The sequence below is a fragment of the Maniola jurtina genome, chromosome 24 (assembly GCF_905333055.1).
Source record: "Maniola jurtina chromosome 24, ilManJurt1.1, whole genome shotgun sequence".
Taxonomy (NCBI): domain Eukaryota; kingdom Metazoa; phylum Arthropoda; class Insecta; order Lepidoptera; family Nymphalidae; genus Maniola; species Maniola jurtina.
In genome coordinates, this window is record NC_060052.1 from 734,320 (window position 1) to 749,073 (window position 14,754).

Here is a 14,754-nt window from a genome sequence, read left to right on the forward strand (position 1 = left end):
GAACGAAGTCGCGGGCACAGCTAGTTTGAATAATAAAATCTGTGGTTCAAAGTCAAAATCATTTATTCAAAGTAGGTACAAACACAATTGTACTCCTTTTGATGGTCGAAATTATTAAATTTGTGCGATATAGTGAACGATAAGTAAATAACGATTCAAAATGAACTCTCTTGCCTCACTGTCTATAGAAACGATTTTAAAACTAAAAGAGCAACCGCCGAGTTTGTTGCTGGTTCTTCTCGGTATGAAAGGCATTCCGAACCAGTGGTAGATGTATTTGACGATTCAAAAGTACTTGTAAAAAGTTTAATTGAATAAAATACATTTTATTTATTTACGAGAACTAACCCAAATAACACATTCTGTACGATACTCACGTTCTAACTTAGTCTTCTTGGTCTCAACGAATGTTCCAATCACTAGCAGCATTGAAATATGAGAAATATATTACAGAAAGTATGTAATCATCATAAACCCATCGCCGGCGCACTACTGAGCACGAGTCTCCTCTCAGAATCAAAAGGAGTTAGGCCATAGTCTACACTGGCCAAGTGTGGATAGCCAGAGTACTGCCATAGTCAACACTGACCAAGTGAAAATTATAAAATTGCAATAATATTTTATAAACAAATTAAAAATAGTCAAAAAAAAATGATTAAAAAGTAAAATTCCAATAATATTTTATTAATAATTTCCCTATATTGGTCACAATAACATAGTGAACTGTAAGTACATATTAGAATAAACTAAGGACTATAGTTTGTTCGCATTAAGAATGCAGTGAGTCATAACTATTCGCTGGCCTAGCCCCGCCTCCTAACCAATCAAATCTTTTCAAATTACAAGGTCAAGTTCACAGTGACCAGTTGAAGGCATAGCTTCGAACATGTCGGTTGCGTCCTGTAATTGTGTTTACTGGAATATATTAAAAAAAATGAATACCTCACCAATTCATTTAACTTTTAAGTGTATTTTTTAAATTCACTTAACTGAATCTTTAAAAATATAATATGTTTGAATTTTAACACCACTGTGAATACATCTTTACCCTGCAGTTGCACTGATGATTCACTGCATTCTTAACGCGAACGAACTATAAGTAACTAATCATAAGTAGAAGTTTAAGCTAGAATTTTAAAAAAATATGTATAATGGAGCTTTATGGGAAGGAAAAAAATCGCTAGTATACTTACTGTTGCCGCCGTCGCCGATGCAATGCTCCATGCAGTCGGCGAGGTCCTCGAACTGATAGTCGCACGTGTCCCACGCACACTCATACGTCATCTCCATGGGGGTCTGAGGAAGAAATGCAGTGAATCGAAACGAAGCGGCACTAATCGTTCCGTCTCACTCACGCACTACACAGGTATAGTGTGTTTGAGATGGAATCATTCCGTCTCACTTACGCACTATACAGCTATAGCGTGTGTGTGTGTGTGTGTTTGTGTGTGTGTGTTTGTGTGTGTGTTTGTGTGTGTGTTCTGTGTGTGTTCTGTGTGTGTTTGTGTGTTCTGTGTGTGTGTGTGTGTGTGTGTGTGTGTGTGTGTGTGTGTGTGTGTGTGTGTGTGTGTGTGTGTGTGTGTGTGTGTGCGTGCGCGAGTGCGTGTGCGTGTGCGTGTGTGTGTGTGTGTGTGTGTGTGAGATGGAATCATTGCGTCTCACTCACGCACTACACATTTATAGTGTGTAAGTGAGATAGAATGATTAATACCGGCATTTCCGATTAATTTCTTTATTGATACGAGTTATATCTACGTCGTATTTGGCCGCTCGTTACTACCTCTGCTTTTCAGCGCTGAGTAGACTCTAGTAATAGAGCGCTAGTAATAAATAACCACTTGAAAATGAAAAATTATACAACATATAATTCTCACGTTTTGTGAAACGAAACGTCATTAAGTGACTATTTGGAGATGTCAATGTCAATTGTCATTTGTAAATATGCATTGTATTATTTTGTCTGTGGTTACGTAATCTGTGGTAATACACCACAGACATAATTCGCTGAGCTATACCTATCGGTCACTCTGGTTCGCCTACTGATTTCGTCGTTACGAATTTTGTCCCTCAGAGAGATCCCCAACATAGCCCGCTCCATAGCACGCTGAGCGACTTTGAACTTGGGGACAAGGCCAACTGTCAGTGTCCACGTTTCAGCTATAGATTGTTTCAACGAATAATTCCTATGGCGATAATGTTCATGTGATATGGCTCATGCCAATATGGTGCCAAATGGGTGCCAATGACTTATACCGTCTCTACACATAGGCCAACGTGTTGGCAAGCGCGCTGGCCCAGCCACTGGCCCAATATGTAGAACGGGCGTTGGCGCATTGGCGGTAGGTTTTTGAACGTTGTCTTTCGTATTACAAAAAAGGGCAATACGCGCAATCTATAATTTAAAACCGCGCGATTCCCTACGAGAGAAATTTAAGGAAATAGGTATTCTTACAGTAGCTTCTCAATATATTTACGCTAATATAATTTTTGTACGACAAAACATTCATAGTTACAAAAAAATCGGTGATTTCCACGACCGGCAAACTAGAAACCGTAATAGGCTCGCATATCCTACGCTCCGCCTCAGGAAAGTGGGAAAATCGTTTGTGGGAATGAGTGTAATATTTTATAATAAAATTCCACAATCAATTTTAGACTTGCCTTTACACAAGTTTAAAAAATCTATTAAAAGTATGCTCCTGGAAAAAGCTTATTATACAATCGAAGATTATGTAAATGACAAAAAAGCTTGGATTTGATTCGCTCCAGCAATATACGGCGCTGCAATTGCTTGTATACAGTATGGCATATTATTGTAAAATTTGAAAAGAGCAACCGCCGAGTTTCTTGCTGGTTCTTCTCGGTAGGAACAGCATTCCGAACCAGTGGTAGATTATTTTGACGATTCAAAAGCACTTGTAAAAGTTTAATTGAATAAATAATTTGAATTTGAATTTGAATTTGTCTGGCGCGCTTGCGAGCTTGCCGCGCGGTGTCGGCAACATCAAAGGACACTTGTCGCAAGTTTGGCGCACCATCCACACATTGGTCGCACGATTAGTTTGCTCGGAGCAGCGATCAAGAGTGCACGTTTTCTTCTTGCAGCGAATTAACACCTAACTTGACGTACACATTAACAAAGTAATTATAAGCTGTGAATAAATATACAGCTGCAGCTGTTAGCGACTCAACATCCATTTTGAATCCGTCCACACATTGGCCCGAACCAAACCATACTGAACAAACTTCCAATGTGTGGATTATTCACAAGCGCGTTGGCAAGCGCATCGCAAGCGCGTTGGCGAATGCGCTGGCCTATGTGTAGAGGCGGCCTAACACAGACAGCGGAGCCAACATAACGCCATAGGAACTATTCGTTGAAACGATCTATAGCTAAGCCTGTATACAATATGATGCAACTCACGTGCTGCGTCAGTTCCCGCATCTCCTCCGCTAGCCGCGCGGAGGTTTCCTCGTTGCACTTGGCCGCGCGCTCTTCCCAGCTCTGCTTCGTGGCGGCGGGCAGAGATCGCCACTCGTTGCCCACTATACGGGATATCTCGCCTAAAACGAACATTAGTTAATATCAATCAATCAGCCTGTTTGCGTCCACCGCTGGACATAGGCCTTCCCAAGAGCGCGCCACCACACACGGTCCTCCTTTCTCATCCACCCACTTCCCACTACGTCGTCGGTCCAGCGGGTTGGAGGTCGTCCCACACTGCGCTTGCTGATACGCGGTCTCCACTCCAGAACACGTCTGCCCCAGCGGCCATCGATTCTGCGACAGACATGACCTGCCCATTGCCACTTCAGCGAACTAATTCGTTGAGCTATGTCGGTCACTTAGTTCTACGGTTTTCCTCGTTAGGTATTTTGTCCCTAAAAGAGACACCTAACATAGTTAATATCATTATAGATAAACATACAGATATCGATAGATGTCCATTGCTGAACACTGGTGTCTTGTAGGGACTTCCGCACTATACGGTCTCGCACCGCCTGAAACTATAGCGGCTACCTGCGATACGTCTGATATCGTCCGGCGACCGAGTGGGGGGTCTTCCAACGCTGCGCTTTTCGGTGCGAGGTCGCCATTCCAGCACCTTGGGACCCCAACGTCTATAGGTTTTTCGAACTATATGCCCTGCCAATTGCAACTTCAGCTTCGCCAGCCGCTTACAATATTAGTATGGATAAAAAAAAGTCTTACCAAATGTAGATTCAGGATTATTGGCCACAATAGCCTTGCGCACTTCACAAGAATATAGAATATAGCCGGTGACGATCTTCTGCTTCTGTTCTTTCTTCTTCTTGCCGCTGGCCGGCGTGGCCGCAGCCTGGCTGGTTCGCTCCTGAGTCGACGAGGGCGTCATTGACGGATTGTAGGGGTTACTGTTGCCGCCTGAAACAATTTTTTTTTTAATCACACTAATATTATAATAAACGCGAAAGTTTGTAACTATGGATAGACGGATGTTTATTAACACTTTCACGCAAAACACTACTGAACTGAGATAGATTATAAATCTTGGATTAACACAGGCTACTTTTTATCCCGAGAAATCAATGAGTTCGCACGGGATTTTTAAAAACCTATATCCACGGGATCAAAGTCGCGGGCATCAGCTAGACGTGTTATAATTCTAAACTTTAGAAATACATATTCTGTGAAAATTTCTACTATTATGGTTCACGAGATACAAGGTCGCTGACGGACAGACAGACGGACGTATGGACGGACGGACAGCGGAGGCTTAGTAATAGGGTCCGTTGTCACACTTCGGGTACGGAACCCTGAAAATCGTATGTTGGATAGAAGCAGGCGTCTCTTTTTCAAATTCAAATTCAAATTCAAAATGTTTTTATTCAATTAGACTTTTACAAGTTCTTTCGAATCGTCAAAAGCATCTACCACTGGTTCGGAATGCCTTTCCTACCGAGAAGAACCAGCAAGAAACTCGGCGGTTGCTCTTTTCAAAGATTTGATATACAATATTATGCCATGTATAAAAGCAATTGAAGTCCTGCGCATTGCTGGAGCGAATCGAAGTTTAAATCCACGCTTTTTTATCATTTACATAATCTTCGATAGTATAATATGCTTTTCTCAAGAGCATATTTTTAATAGATTTTTTGAACCTGTGTAAAGGCAAGTCCAAAATTGACTGAGGAATTTTGTTATAGAAGATTATACCCATTCCCACAAATGACTTTTGGACCTTCCTGAGACGGAGCGTAGGAGTCGCAAGCCTGTTACGGTGTCTAGTCAGCCTGTTGTGTAGATCGCCAACCTTCTTGTAACTAAGAATATTTTGTCTTACAAAAATTATGTTGTTGTAAATATATTGAGAGGCTACGGTAAGGATACCTATTTCCTTAAATTTTTCTCGAAGTGAATCGCGTGGTTTTAAGTTATAAATTGCGCGTATTGCCCTTTTTTGTAATACAAAAATTCTCCCAATATCTGCCGCTCTACCCCATATTAAGATTCCATAAGACATAATACTATGAAAATAAGCAAAATATACTATCTTTGCGGTCTCCACGTCAGTTAATTGTCGAATCTTTCTAACCGCGTAAGCAGCAGAGCTTAGTTTGCCAGCAAGAGTTGATATATGGGTGCCCCATTGCAGCTTCGCATCTAAGGTTATCCCCAAAAATGTAGTAGTCTCTTCTATTTTCAAAATATCATTATTTATCCTTAGATTAATGTTACTTGTGTTCTTGGTATTGGGCAGTGCGAATTCAATACACTTAGTTTTTTTTGCATTTAAAAGTAGATTATTTACAGTAAACCAGTGAGTTACCTGAGATATGGCACCATTTATATCGTCAAAATTGTCCTTATTTCTATCGACTTTAAAAATCAAAGACGTATCGTCAGCAAATAGTACGATATCGCAAATATTTTGGACTACATATGGTAAATCGTTTATGTATACTAAGAACATGAAAGGACCTAGAATAGAGCCTTGAGGAACACCCATTAGTGAGGCTGATCCGGATGACTTCACATCATTCACACATACTGTTTGAATACGATCACTAAGATAGGACGCAATGAGACCAAGCGCAGTGTCTTTGATTCCATAGTGGCTCAATTTAACTAAAAGAGTCTCGTGCTCAACGCAATCAAATGCCTTGGATAAATCACAGAAAATACCAATGGCATTCTGTGACCCCTCCCACGCATTGAATATATGCTTTAACAGCATTGCGGCCGCGTCGGTTGTTGATCGACCTTTAGTGAAGCCATACTGTTCAGAATGGAGTAGCTTATTAAAATTGAAATGCTGAAGCAGTTGGTTGAGCATGATTTTCTCAAATATCTTGCTCAGTGTTGGCAAAATTGAAATTGGCCTGTAATTGTTTGGGTCACTTTTGCTACCCGATTTAAAAAGAGGTATCAATTTACTACATTTCATGAGATCTGGAAAAGCGCCTGTATCCACAGACTCATTAAAAATTAAGGCTAGATATGGCGCAATAATATCAATAATATTGTTAATTATTTTTACTGATATTCCCCACAGATCTCCGGTTTTTTTGCTTTGTAAAGATTTGAACACTTTAACAACATTGCGTCACATAGTCCATGATATCGGGACTTTTCAAAATGGACTGAGGCTGCGGCTGTATCGCCTTTCGCCGACCTCCCTGGTGCAGTGGTAAGCGCTGTGGTCTTATCAGTAGGAGGTCCTAGGTTCGATTCCCGACAGGAGATTAGAATTTTATAATCTCTAAATCTCTGGTCTGGTCTGGTGGGAGGCTTCGGCCTTGGCTAGTTATCACCCTACCGGCAAAGCCGTGCTGCCAAGCGATTTAGCGTTCCGGTACGATGCCGTGTAGAAATCAAAGAGGTATATATTAAAAACTGCCATTCCCTTTCCAGGTTTGCCCGCTTCCATCACTTACGATCAGGTGCGATTGCAGTCAAGGGCTAACCTAGTATCTGAATTTAATATATCTATACATATAATAAAATTGTAGAAAAGTGGTGTCTGTACAATGGAAATATATAAAAAAAAGTAGCAGGGGTTGTTATTATATCGATGCCGAACCCGAAATTGTAATTAATTTTTTTTTGTCTGTTTGTCTGTTTGTTTTTGTGCTCGCTAATATCAGAAACGGCTTATTCGATTTAGATACGATTTTCACTAATATATTGTAGTAAGCTTCACTTAACATTTAGTGTTTATTTCATGTCAATCGGTTCATAAATAAAAAAGTTATGTCAATTTAAAGAATCACGGCGAACATTTTTAACGTACAGAGTACGTACTATGCTGCCCAAAAAGTCACTATTCCACGCAAACGAAGTCGCGGGCACAGCTAGTATATTATATACTAGCTGATGCCCGCAGCTTCGCCCGCGTGGATTGGTCAGATCCCCTGCAGCATCAAGATTGAGGAGTTGGAATCCAATTTTTTTATGAAACAATGTCGCAAAGTTCCTCTATCGATTAAAAAAGAAATGACGCAAATCGGTTCAGAAATCTCGGAGATTTCGGTGTACATAGGTAGAAAAACACAACACCCTTTTTGAAAGTCGGTTAAAAAAGTAGCCTATGTTATTCCCTGGTCAATCCTCTACTTGTCTGTGAAAATCCCGTCAAAATCGGTTCAGCCGTTCCAAAGATTAGCCTTTTCAAACAGACAGACAGACAGACAGACAAAAATTTTAAAAACGTGTGATTCAGTGTTGGTATCGTTCAAATAACCATATGAGCTTAATATGAGGTAGTTATTTCGAAATTACAGACAGACACTCCAATTTTAATTATTAGTATAGATATAGATATATTCGGCACCAGCCTTGAGGCAACTGGATTCATGTACGATGATCTAGAGACGACCCAACCGTCTCGCGACATATGGGTGAATACTTTCTCTGTATCACTCATAGATGGCGTTGTTTTATTTTACATGGCTTTTTAACGTACTAAATTCGCGAACAGATATATTAAAGATATGTCATGGTACAGTGTCATTGCAACTGTCAAACTATTACAATAATGAAGATCTACTCTTCTAATTTTTGAAAAAAGATACGTTATGTTCAAGTATCTTTTGTATTAATGGTGCCGCCAGACGCTTGCGACAATCAACATGTAAGGCAAGCATCGGCAGTCACCACAGAGTATTTTTTACCCGACTACGGCAAAGCCAAAAGGAAGGGTTATGATATTAGCAGTCTATGTTTGGATCCAGATTCTGTGTTGTCTTCCACTGTGGCCGATTTTGATGATTGAGGTGTCAATTGATTCGTTGTAAACGTTGTAAAGGTCGGGTGACAGGCTCTGTACTACGAATTAAAGCCTAACGAATGTTACATAAAAAAGTGGGGAGGTCTCCAAATTTTTTTTTGCTATTGTATCAAGTGGGCTGTCAAATGAATGAGGAGAAAATTATGAGTTCATGAATATAAATGTACTACACGCTTGGTATATTTTAATGTTTTAGTACATTTATATTCATAATATGTATATGTATATATTATTTTTTCTGTAAAAACAATTTTACTAGAATATTTCAGCGTTTAATAAGACGATCGTAGTCGGGTTTTAGTTTTCAACTTTATCTTTATACACAGTGTTTTACTATGGTTTGGCTTGCAGCCAATCAGATCGAATGACAAATGTCGGCATGAAGACGCAATCACCCGTCCACATAATAATAGTGCTCAAATACTATAATTACCTATTGCTAAATATAGCTATAAGATGCAAACACATTAATATGCTGCATCAATTATTATCAGGATATATCAACTTTCATCCCGGAAAATCAAACAGTTCTCACGGGATCTTTGAAAACCTAAATCTACGCGGACGAAGTCGCGGGCATCCTCTAGTATATATACACAATACATATGGAGGAATCCTACCATTTCGCGACGTATGGTGAATACTTTCTCAGTATCACTTAACAGTCGCTTCAGTACTGAGTGAACATACATATCACAAATTTCGTCACTGCAAATAAGCGAACCGTGGCTTTGCAGTCAGAACGTCGGGCGCGAACCCAGAAGACGAAGGTTTGCAATTTTTAATATGAATTTAAAAATTATTTAGAAATTTCCTTGAATTGTAGGAAAAATGCTATCAAACAAGATAAAGTTGAAAACTAAAACCCGACTGCGGTCATCTTAATAAACGCTAAATATCATAGTAAAATTGTTTTTCTGTCGCTTGGTATATTTTAATGTTGTAGTACATTTATATTTATTTATGAACTGAATATATTTATATTTATGAAAAAATTTTGGAGACCCCCCTTTTTTCATGTAACATCCGTTAGGTAAATTTTTTGGTATAAAATATAGCCAATGTCACCTGGACCTTTACGACGAATCGATTGACACCTCATTCATCAAAATCGGCCCAGTAGTTTAGGCGCTACGGTGGAACACACAGAATTTGGATACAAACATACAAACACACACAAACATACATACATACATAGACTGCTAAAATCATAACCTTTTGGCTTTGCCGCAATCGGGTAAAAATTTATAAAAAAAAATAGAGTTTGGTGTTTACCTATCGAAAGCGGCGTGGCGGGCGATGCCAAGGAAGAGTCGTCGAGGGAGTTCTCCAGGAGCATTTCCACGTCCTGGCTGCCGATCGTCGTGTTGATGAGATTCGTGAACTGCGGCTTGCCGTCCTGAAACATGCAAATACGTTGCAGCCTCTTTAACTCGAACGTTTTATCCATACTTACTTAATATTATAAATGCGAAAGTGTGTCTGTCTGTCTGCTAGCTTCTCACGCCCCAACAGTTTAACGATTCTGACGAAAGGTACAGAGTTAGGTTATATCCCGGGGACAGCATAGGCCACTTTTTATCCTGAAAAACCAAACAGTTTCCACGGGATCTTTATAAACCTAAATCCACCGGGACGAAGTCGCGGGCATCCTCTAGTAGGATATATTTCGGAGTGTGCACAGGAACTTTTCGATCTTGTCCCCACTTTAGCATTTTACCACCAAACCGCAAGACGTCGGGCGAGTTTCCATCCTTATGTCGTCCACATTCCATCTACACGCACGCAACGTTTTGCGTCATCATTCCTCATACGCATGGTTAAGGTTTGGAATACACTTCCGCGATATGTGTTTCCTACCAATTACAATCTGGGTCTCTTTAAAACAAGAGTGAATAGACATCTAGGTAAACGCGTCCCCTCTTAGACCACATGATCACTTTCCATCAGGTGTGATTGCGATCAAGCGCTAGCCTATAGTGAATAAGAAAAACTTCACGGGAAAGGTTATAAATTACGAGTTAACGAATCTTTGACTCATCGAGGACTTCCAGATAAAGAGTTTTTAATTATTCAATTAAGACTTATAGAGGCACATTTTTTATGTATTGATACTTCCTGTCTACATTTCAATAAATCAATATTTAATCATTTAAGTCTTTCTAATAACATGTAATTAGTGCTACTTTTTTATCTAGTAATTAATTACTCATTCCATAGGTTTATTTTACTCATCATGTACGAAATATTATAACCATGAGGACAGCACTATTTTTGCTGAGCTGGTATCATTGTTTTCAAGTCTGACATTTCTAGTTGCCATTTAGGTATCTGGGATTGAAAAATAGACCACAGCGTTAGCTAGGTAGCCTATGAATAGCCTATTTTACTTTGATTTCACGTCACCCATAGGCTAATATTTGACATATCGATGATTCAGGATCAAACCGTGAGTTTCTCACTCTAGTTCACTCTGTCATTGATCTGTCTCGTCTGTTTGTAATGGCGTGTCACACTCACCATGGAATCAGCGTTGACGTTAGGGTTGAACGGCTTCTGTGTGAAGGCGCTCGAAGACGACTGCACGTCTTGAGCCGTCGCTAAGGCGGGCGGACCCAAGGGTTTGGGGAAGTAGTAAATCTGAAAATATTGAAATTTAAAAAAAAATTATAGCCATCACTCATTATTACGTAAGTACATACCACGAGGTGAGATCGCAGTCAAGGGCTGACTTGTATCGGAATAAAAAAATCGGCCAAGTGCGAGTCAGAACCGCGCACCAAGGGTTCCATACTTGGGTATTGTTTCCGACATTTGCACGACAAATCAAAAACTATTATGCATTAAAAAAAATGTTTTAGAATGTACAGGTAATGTCCTTTCATACGATACCCCACTTGGTATAGTTACTTTGAAAATTAAAAATACTAATTATTATGTGTTCATGAACATATATTTTTTTGTAATATAACTACAAATTCATAGTTTTCGGATTTTTTTCTTGACAGACGCGACAGACAGACAGATAGATTAATAGACAGACAAAGTGATCCTATAAGGGTTCCGTTTTTCCTTTTGAGATACGCAACGGAATTGAAATTTTCACAGAATGCGTATTTCTATTGTCGCTAAAACAACAAATAATACAAATTTCAAAATGGCCGCTATGAAAAAAGTGTTATTTCTTGTATGATGGTACGGAACCCTTCGTATGAGAGTCCGAGTCGCACTTGATTTTTACCCTTCCTTTTGCGGCAAAGCCAAAAGGAAGGGTTATGATTTTAGCAGTCTATGTATGTATGTAAGTGTGTTCCACTATAGCGCTAAACTACTGGGCCGATTACCGGTCGTAAAGGTCCGGGTGACATAGGCTACATTTTATACGAAAAAAATTGACCTAACGGATGTTACATGAAAAAAAGGTGGGGGGGGGGGGGGGGTCAAATGAAAGAGGAGAAAATTTTGATATAAATATGCTACAACATTAAAATATACCAAGCGACAGAAAAACAATTTTACTATAATATTTCAGCGTTTATTAAGACGATCGCAGTCGGGTTTTAGTTTTCAACTTTATCTTGTTTAGAAATTACCTCGTCAACAGTGACGTCCTTAGTGTGTTCGAATTTCCGCAGGCCAGACTTGAGTTTCCTGGCGATGCGGTTCGATTCATCGTACACGGACTCGCACACGTATATGTCCGTCTCAGCTATTTCCGTGGGACGACCTGCAAACAGCAACAATTACCATAAAACTAAGAAGAACAACCATATTAAAATAATTATTGTACAAAATTGACCAGAAACATTTTTTTTAGGCTTGCACTTGACTAAAATCATCTAAATATACAGGGCGTAACCAAAACGTTAGCACAATTAAAGACAGGTGATGGTTACTGATGGTAACCATCACCTGGCGTTTTATTTGCAACTAGCTGATACCCGCGACTTCATTCGCGTGGATGTAGGTTTTTAAAATTCCCGTGGGAACTCTTTGATTTTCCGGGATAAAAAGTAGTCCATCTCCATCTATCTCCATTCTAAATTTCAGCCAAATCCGTCCAGTAGTTTTTGCGTGAAGGAGTAACAAACATACACACACACACACACACACACATACAAAATTTTCGCCTTTATAATATTAGTGTGATATATTGTGAACTTTCAAAATAATACAGGATTGCTTTCAAATTTTTTTCGTAGTTTTGTTATAGTATCTTTAATTATCAGTACTATCACCTGTCACTTTATGCTATCGTTCTGATTACATCCTTTAGATTGTTTTTTTTTTAATACGGACAAAAGACATGTACTCACACTTGAGATAGTCATCGTAATCGAGGACTCCACATTTGCCCACGATGCCCACAAGTGGACTTGTGTCGTGCATCGTTGTTAGAAGCACTTCCTGCTTATAGAATGGCTAAAACATGTAAAACAGTTAAATTATTTATATATGTTTAACCCAAAGATATTAAAGAACTAGATAGACCACGCCCATACGGTCGTATTCCAACAAGTGTAAATTAAAAATTTATAACACCCCCGACAAGTGAAGGTTACAGTAACTAGAAAAGAGCTGATAACTTTCAAACGGCTGAACCGATTCTCTTGAATTATAGCTAAAAACACTCTCGATCAAGCCACCTTTCAAAAAAAAAAAACGGTTCATTAGTTTAGGAACTAGGATGCCACAGACAGATACACAGATACACACGTCAAACTTATAACACCCCTCTTTTTGGGCCGGGGGCTGAAAAGTGAAGAGAAATTGCTACGCCTGTGTGTGACACATATGCGTCAAAAGGTTCCAACTCAACATAACGCTGTATGCTTTGATACACAAGAGCATACAGTGCAGATTTGCAGCCGGGAACCTGAAGTGGGTGACTCCTCAGTACTATACTATACTTAACCTACAATTTAACACTAACAGTGCTAACTAACAGAATTAATTTGGACTCTATTCCGCAGAAATAAAAGTCATATTACCTTACTGATAATGTTGGCTACTTCAGACGGGAAGATGAGGAAAGGTCCACGGAAGTAGCATTTGTTGCTGAAATAAATAAAATTATTGAGGCATTTTATTAATTATTTATTAGCGCACTGAGGGTTCCGTACTCGGGTATTTTTTCCAACATTTTACACGATAAATCAAAAACTATTATACATTAAAATAAATAAAAAATTGTTTTAGAATGTACAGGTAAAGCCCTGTCATATGATACCCCACTTGGTATAGTTGTCCTACTTTGAAAATTGAAACACATTTTATTTTTATTTTTAAATGATGTAACCACAAATTCGCGGTTTTCAGATTTATTCCTGTACTTGTGCTATAAAACCTACCTACCTACAAAATTTCATGATTCTAGGTCAACGCGAAGTACCCTATAGGTTTTTTGGCAGACACGACGGACGGACGGACGGACGGACGAACAGACAGACAGACAGACAGACAGACAGACTTGTCCCCCCTTCACCATTTTACCACCGAACCGCAAGACGTCGGGCGAGTTTCCATCCTTATGTCGTCGACATTCCATCTACATACACGCACGAAACGTTTTGCGTCTTCATTCCTCATACGCATGGCTAAGGTTTGGAATACTCTTCCGCGATCAGTGTTTCCTACCAATTACAATCCGGGTATCTTTAATACAAGAGTGAATAGGCACCTTCTAGGTAAACGCGTCCCATCTTAGACCACATCATCACTTTCCATCAGGTGTGATTGTGGTCAAGCGCTTACCTATAGTGAATAAAAAAAAAAAAAAAACAACAAAGTGACCCTATAAGGGTTACGTTTTTCCTTTTGAGGTACGGAACCCTAAAAAGTAGGTATCCTGTACATTAGCACATCCTGTTAACACTTACTCAGCAGTCTCCCATATGGTGTCGACCTGAGCGATCATTTGCTTGCCTCCGTCGGTGACCACGTACACAAAGTCGCCGGTTTTGATGACTCCGGAACAAACTGTGTTGTACTGTTCGTAGTAGGTATTCTCATCGTCTGTGCCCAACGGGTTGTACATTACCACATCCTGTTGACAAAAAAACAAAAAAAAAATTAGACGCAAATAAAATAAATAAATTAACATTAGACCCATAATTGTGTTAGTATGACAAATCACTTAAAACTATGTTAGTAGGTACTTATTTCTAGCTTAACAACTAATTCTATAACTAAAACTATATAAATAAACTCAACTATACCTAATTCATGAAATGAAGCTCCGTCATCCGAGACAAACAATCATTTATACAAATTGGTACTATTTGTACACTGTGTCTGTTTGTCTGTCTGTCTGTCTGCTATGTTGGCCCAACCGCTGAACCGATTTTAATGAAATTTGGTACAGACTTGGGGTACATCCCGGGGAAGGACACAGGCTACTTTTTATCCCGGAAAATCGAAGAGTTCCTACAGGATTTCAAAAAACCGAAATCCACGTGGACGAAGCCGCGGGCATCCTCTAGTC

At 39.4% G+C, this 14,754-nt stretch overlaps 1 protein-coding gene across 2 annotated transcripts in view; it reads right to left on the reverse strand.

The window, feature by feature from the left end:
* The window catches only part of LOC123877757 (protein polybromo-1), a 39,443-nt gene that overhangs the window by 2,908 nt on the left and 21,781 nt on the right, over nucleotides 1–14,754 (reverse strand). Inside the window, exons 20-29 of one of the 2 annotated variants that reach the window (XM_045924622.1) lie at nucleotides 14,150–14,316; nucleotides 13,262–13,328; nucleotides 12,587–12,692; nucleotides 11,864–11,997; nucleotides 10,791–10,910; nucleotides 9,546–9,669; nucleotides 4,214–4,405; nucleotides 3,425–3,564; nucleotides 1,194–1,296; nucleotides 378–419 (exon numbers count right to left, since the gene is read on the reverse strand). In XM_045924622.1, coding sequence (XP_045780578.1) covers nucleotides 378–419; nucleotides 1,194–1,296; nucleotides 3,425–3,564; nucleotides 4,214–4,405; nucleotides 9,546–9,669; nucleotides 10,791–10,910; nucleotides 11,864–11,997; nucleotides 12,587–12,692; nucleotides 13,262–13,328; nucleotides 14,150–14,316 — 1,195 coding nt within the window. The remainder of the gene's footprint in view (nucleotides 1–377; nucleotides 420–1,193; nucleotides 1,297–3,424; nucleotides 3,565–4,213; nucleotides 4,406–9,545; nucleotides 9,670–10,790; nucleotides 10,911–11,863; nucleotides 11,998–12,586; nucleotides 12,693–13,261; nucleotides 13,329–14,149; nucleotides 14,317–14,754) is intronic. The other variant, XM_045924623.1, reaches the window with a different exon arrangement.